Raw genomic sequence first — 6,261 nt, 5'->3', positions numbered from 1 at the left:
GCAGAAAATATTTTTTTATCTAAAATGCAGAAAATCAAACAAAAAAAATATTTTTGGGAATCTATAGCGGAATAGAACCCCACTACATGTTTCGGGTGTGCAAACAACAGTTTTTCGCGAGTTAACTGTGTGCAACTGTGCAGTGGCGGATAACAGTATTGCCGTTAGTAGTTTTTTTCTTCTTATTGGTTAAAGTAGGAATATTTTTTTGTTCTCTGCCGTGCAGTAAATAGATAGAAGATAAATAGCAAGTAGGTAGTGAGTGGTTCGATCCATGGAATTAGTAACTACTCCGATGAAGTACTTACTAAATCCATGGTTCGATCAGCTAAGACATTAACAGACGATAAAAAAATGTCAGTGTCAGTCATTTGACATTTTGCTGTCTATATTATTGTCAAATCAAATCTGTCAATGTCAATCATTAAAAATAAAGAACGCGTCCATGTAAAATGGATTAAATTTATATTAGTATTGTAAATAAGAAGTAAGATAAACAACTAATTTAGGTGAAAGTGTTATATTAAGTACTAAAAAAATTGTGTATAATGGCTCAGCGTTTCCCTTCCGGTGGGCCTAATGCAGCGCCGCCGCCGGGCGCTATGCCCCCACAACAACGCTATCCCGGCCCAGCGCAGCCCCCAGGTTCCCCAATGCAACAGAGACCATATCCAGGCCCTAATTTCCCGGTAATTTTCTATTACATACTCATTTTAAAAGATAAATACGGTAATTCTAATTTCCTATTTACATAAAATAGCAAAATCTAGTGTTACCTACAAACTTTTGTAGGTGGAAGCTTCTGTGCTGTTTCATTGCAGTTTTATTACATCTAGTGTTGTGTTTGAGTTGAGGAAATAATGACTACTAATAATATGATCTCATTTTAATGATATATGGTTATGGTCACAAAATAGTTCCTTACATGTAATTGATCCACGACACACAAGGATTCAATGCAGTGCTTATAAATAAATATATAGAGACAAATCACACAGATTGAGCTTGCCCCAAAGTATGTTTGAGACTTGTGTTATGGGATACTAACTCAACAATACTATATTTGATACAAATATATGTATTGATAAACATCCAAGAGAGCCAATCATAAAAAGATCATGACTCAACCGGGGATCGAAACCTGGGACCTCTCGGTTCAAAGGCAGATAGTTTACCAGTCCACCACCAAGGTCGTCAAAAGAAGGTTTTTTTGTTGCTTCACAACTGGGAACATGTAGAGATGAGAGAAAGAGATCATGCTGACCTCACTTCAATAAAAATTTTAATTCTTTAACTACCTATCATCAACATAAATGACAAGGAGTTGAAGGAGAAGACCAAGACCAGTGATGCACAAAAGAAGTTAGGAGAGCCCTATTGCCCAGCAGTGGGACATAAATGGCTAGAAAAAAAAATCTAGTCATTTCGAAAAGATATTTCTGATTAATTATTTATATGAAAGTTTGTACTGGTGATAGGCTCGCAGCGGGTTCACGCCGCCGCCGGTGGGCGCAGGCGCGGCGCCGCGGCCGGGCGCGGCGGGCGGAGCCCCGGGCGCCGGCTACGGGCCCCCGGCGCCCGCGCCCGGGCCCGCGCCCCGGCCGCCGGGCCCCGCGCCCCCGCCGGGCCCCGCCAAACGCCCCGATGCGCGCTCCCCGATGCCTCCCCACAAGCCCGCCATGTACGGCGCTGATTATGCTGCTTCTGGACAACCCAATGCTAAACGCAAGAAGCGCCTAGCTGACAAAATTTTACCCCAAAAGGTAAACTTCTCATAATACCAGTTTCTTCCCACGTGAATTTTCCACCGAAACGGTGCATTTTTTTGCTTTAATGATTATTGTGGAGTTGATAAAGCATGAAGAAGGAACACACTTAACTTCGCATTTATAATATCAGTTAGGATTAGGATTATGTGAGGTAAATAGAGCATTACTTCTCTCACTGCGATGGATGATGAAATGTAAAGTTAGTTCTTAATTAGTAAAAATCCCATGGATAGGTGCGCGACCTCGTGCCGGAGTCACAGGCCTACATGGACCTGCTGGCGTTCGAGCGCAAGCTGGACGCCACCATCATGCGCAAGCGCCTCGACATCCAGGAGGCGCTCAAACGGCCCATGAAGCAGAAGCGCAAGCTCAGGATATTCATATCCAACACCTTCTATCCAGGTATTTTGATCATCTTTGGTTGGTAGTTGTATTGATAATATTTTTTTTTAAGTAAATAAATTATATAAACTTTTCGGTGATATTTCCAGGACAAGGTGAAAATCCGGTTGCATCTTGGGAGCTTCGCGTGGAAGGACGCCTTCTAGACGACTCGAAAAATGACCCTAATAAGGTGTGATTGGGAATGTTATGAAATGTTGTTCTATGCTATTATATTATCTTCCTTTATTAGTAAAATATATTGATATTGTGATTGCAGGTGAAGCGCAAGTTCTCGTCGTTCTTCAAGTCGCTGGTGATCGAGCTAGACAAGGAGCTGTACGGGCCCGACAACCACCTGGTGGAGTGGCACCGCACGCTCACCACGCAGGAGACTGACGGTTTCCAGGTTATCATTTTTGTATTCTATCGATGCAACTTTATTTTTATTCTATTTTTGATGTGTTAATAATATTTCTTCAGCAAAATAGTAGTTCATTCCGCATGTCGTCCCCGCAGGTGAAGCGCCCGGGCTACAAGAACGTGCGCTGCACGATCCTGCTGCTGCTGGACTACCAGCCGCTGCAGTTCAAGCTGGACCAGCGGCTGGCGCGGCTGCTGGGCGTGCACACGCAGACGCGGCCCGTCATCGTCAACGCGCTGTGGCAGTACGTCAAGACCCACCGCCTGCAGGACCCGCACGAGCGCGAGTACATCGTCTGCGACAAGTATCTCGAGCAGGTATTGTCCCTAGTCTGGCGTTTTGTATAGACCGACCCGACTATGTTCCTATTGGATCGCAGTAAAATAGTCCGTTCGTGTGCAGATCTTCGGCACGTCGCGCATGAAGCTGGCGGAGGTGCCGGGGCGGCTGGGCGCGCTGCTGCACGCGCCGGACCCCATCGTCATCAACCACGTCATCGCCGTGGAGCCGCCGCACGACACCAAGCAGACCGCCTGCTACGACATCGACGTCGAGGTCTGTGGCTTCTGGCGCTTCCTATCTCGTTACGTCTACTCTCTTACGTAAACTAATGAATATTCCGTTGAATATAAAGGCATTATAAAAACAGTCACATTCGTTGGTTATGTAAAATTGGGAATGAACACTTGGCATGCGCGTGTCCCGACGTGAACTGTCGTGAAAGCATCGGGTTGTGCTGCAGGTGGACGACACGCTGAAGACGCAGATGAACAACTTCCTGCTGAGCACGGCCAACCAGCAGGAGATCCAGGGGCTCGACTCCAAGATACACGAGACCGTGAGTCACATCACAATATGATTATATTTACGTAGTAGTCGCCGCATGTCACGTTACGCCGCACGGACGGTAGTGAACAGGTGGAGTGGATGTGGCATTTCGTCCCTTGCATCGCAAATTGAGCGACATACAGTAGCTAACATTTTTTTTCGTTATTCATTTCGCGAATGTTCAAATTCAAATAATTTATTCAGAAATTAGACCTTCACAAGATCTTTTTTACATCAAATTTGATGTTATATAATAATTTCTCAAAAAGCTACAAACTACTGACATTTCGGAACGACCACTGCTGAAAAGAAATGTCAAAAAAAACTCATTTAAATAGTGTAGGTCTCTGTCATGCCAGTTCTAAAGATTGTAGCGTAGCGTCCTGTGGTTTACAACGCTCGTAATGTTGCCAGGTGGACACCATCAACCAGCTGAAGACCAACCGCGAGTTCTTCCTCAGCTTCAGCAAGGACCCGCAGCAGTTCATACAGAAGTGGCTCGTCAGCCAGTCCCGGGATCTCAAGGTAATTACAGGGGGCAAGTAGCCTGCCATTGTTTTGTAACGCGTGGTATATTTTTACACTATTCCTTATGCATTGTGTAATGAATAAGGAATATTACAGACAGTTACTCAACTTTTTACTTGTGACTGCGAAGGCACTGTTTACTAACCGCGCGGGTCATACTTCCGAAATATACAAGGCCAGCAAGCAATCATAGAAACCTACTCTCGTAAAATGTCGTTAATTGCCTTCGGAAGCAGTCTTTTCTTCTTGTTAAAATGGGATTGGGATAGTTGAAATAAAATATCCATAGTGTATTTAAAATACACACAGCGCCATCTAGTGTTTTTACTGCAAAGCTTTTTCTTTCGAATTCGCACTTCATGCCAGCACCACACTGTCGCTGAACGCCGTCCACTGAATTAAAAGGATGCCCCATTTGGCAGCATTCGTCTGTCTTCGGTCACCGCGTTCGGGGTTCGCCTCTTTTCCGTGGTTTGTCGGTTTTTTGGACACGCTTCAAAGGAGTTCGCCGCGTGGTTACAATGATACGTCCACTTCATCGCCGAATTAAAAATTTGCAGGTGTTACATGTATAATTACAAAATTATGGATGCAAAAGAATTTCCCGCGGTTTCACCCGCGTGGATTCGTTAAAAATATGTTTTAGTAGTGAAGCGTCATAGGCGTTTCAAAAGATGTTTGTCAAGGGGCAATATTTTTATTAGCAACTAACTTTTGCCCGAGATTTCACCCGCGTGAATTTCGCTTAGATAAATACAATATTTTGTGGTAAAGTATCATAGGGTGGTTCTCCGAGCGTTTCGACCGCTGCGGCTGCGCGGTTAACAATCCGTCAATTTTCCTGAGGAAAGAATCATTTCCAAAATCTATCATCTATATCTATATCTCTATCATTCATAACATTGACATTACTACAGTACAGAGTAATTAATGTAAAGTCATATAGTAAAACTCATTCTTGGCTTTGTTAAAATTTAAAAAATTGTAATGGCAGCGCGCCCGCACCGGTCGATACGCTCTGCGAACCACCCCATAGCGTATATAAAGTTATTTGTCAAGACGTTATATTTTTGTAAGCAAATATTGGAATTTTTTCTTCATCTTAGGCGTATCTAAGGTACGTTAAATATTGTGACCTTAATGTGTTTTTGTTAACAAATTCTGGGTTGGACACGCCCCCCTCTTCATACGCTTATGTTCAGTGCTTATTGTTCTTATCGCCAGAGAGTTCCTTGCATCGTCCATAATCATATTCCTTTTATGCGGTTAGGGGTAATATTTTTGTAATTAAAACTTCTGGGGTGGGCACGGCTCATTCGACTTCCCTACGCCCACGAGTATAATTAGTTATAATTAAATTTGCCATTCAAAAATAAATCGGAACAAATATCCATGACACCTAACACTTGGGAGAGACAACCAAACTGGCAACACACAAATTGTGTTCGCTGACTGAATATCACCGACGAACTGTTTATCGACAGTGTGGAGCTGGCATCATACAAGTATCAGGAGTCGGGTTCTATAGCAAAAAATATATAAACAGCATCACAACAATGTATAGCAAAGACACGACTAAAAACAACGAACTCGCGACGCCGAATGAGATTTCCAAAACATTTCCATACAATTCTTCGGCCCATTTCATACAAAGCGGAAAGCTGTCGGTTTGGTTTGTTCTCGTTTGAATTGTAACACTCAATGATCGTTACTAATATCGGCCGAGTCCTGAGACGTGGTATTCCCGTCGGTTGCAGACGATGAGCGGGTCGGCCGGCAACGCCGAGGAGGAGCGGCGCGCGGCGTTCTATGCGCAGGCGTGGGCGGGCGAGGGCGCGGCGCGGTATCTGCACGCGCGGCTGCAGGCGCGGCGGCGGGATCTCGACCTCGCGCTGCAGCCGCCCCAGCTGCTGCGTCTCTAGACCACTGCGTATTCATCAATAAATCGTGACTTCGTTAAATAACCTCTCTTTTCTTTATTTAGGTCGTTAGATGACGTTGTAGAATCACCTTTGACGTCTCCAATATCTCACGCTCAGAAACAAAGCTAATATGTACTTCCTTATTATGTTAACGTCTCGGTTCAGCTCGATATTATGTTGAGAAATGTTGCCCGACTGCAGTAAATATCACCACTATAAATTACCACAACAAATAATAATAAAACGCCGTAAATAATTGCAGCAGCCAACCTCATATTGGCCACAAGTTTTAACAAATACCTACTTACCTTATTCAACATTTTAAATCTAATTATTTTTCATAATCTCGAATACGAAAGGTAATATTGATCATTCATACATCAGTACTAATATTTATCAAAGACACACA

The 6,261-nt window shown here is 43.7% G+C and overlaps 1 protein-coding gene across 1 annotated transcript; it reads left to right on the top strand.

Moving 5' to 3' along the window:
- The first annotated feature begins 407 nt into the window (after positions 1 to 407).
- On the top strand, positions 408 to 5,894 carry Bap60 (Brahma associated protein 60kD). Its single transcript, XM_053767272.1, has 10 exons — positions 408 to 689; positions 1,479 to 1,763; positions 2,003 to 2,171; positions 2,261 to 2,343; positions 2,431 to 2,559; positions 2,670 to 2,891; positions 2,977 to 3,129; positions 3,317 to 3,412; positions 3,817 to 3,927; positions 5,688 to 5,894. The coding sequence occupies exons 1-10, from the start codon at positions 549 to 551 to the stop codon at positions 5,850 to 5,852; spliced, it is 1,554 nt and encodes a 517-aa protein (XP_053623247.1). The 5' UTR covers positions 408 to 548; the 3' UTR covers positions 5,853 to 5,894.
- The last annotated feature ends 367 nt before the right edge of the window (positions 5,895 to 6,261 follow it).

Source organism: Plodia interpunctella, chromosome 3 (genome assembly GCF_027563975.2).
Source record: "Plodia interpunctella isolate USDA-ARS_2022_Savannah chromosome 3, ilPloInte3.2, whole genome shotgun sequence".
In the NCBI taxonomy this organism is placed as follows: Eukaryota; Metazoa; Arthropoda; class Insecta; order Lepidoptera; family Pyralidae; genus Plodia; species Plodia interpunctella.
This window is presented reverse-complemented; position numbering and strand designations above follow the sequence as displayed.

Coding starts and splice junctions, on each gene's coding strand:
- Bap60 (XM_053767272.1), top strand. CDS start 549: ATGGCTCAGCGTTTCCCTTCCGGTGGGCCTAATGCAGCGCCGCCGCCG. Junction 690..1,478: donor ATCCAGGCCCTAATTTCCCG/GTAATTTTCTAT, acceptor TACTGGTGATAG/GCTCGCAGCGGGTTCACGCC. Junction 1,764..2,002: donor ACAAAATTTTACCCCAAAAG/GTAAACTTCTCA, acceptor TCCCATGGATAG/GTGCGCGACCTCGTGCCGGA.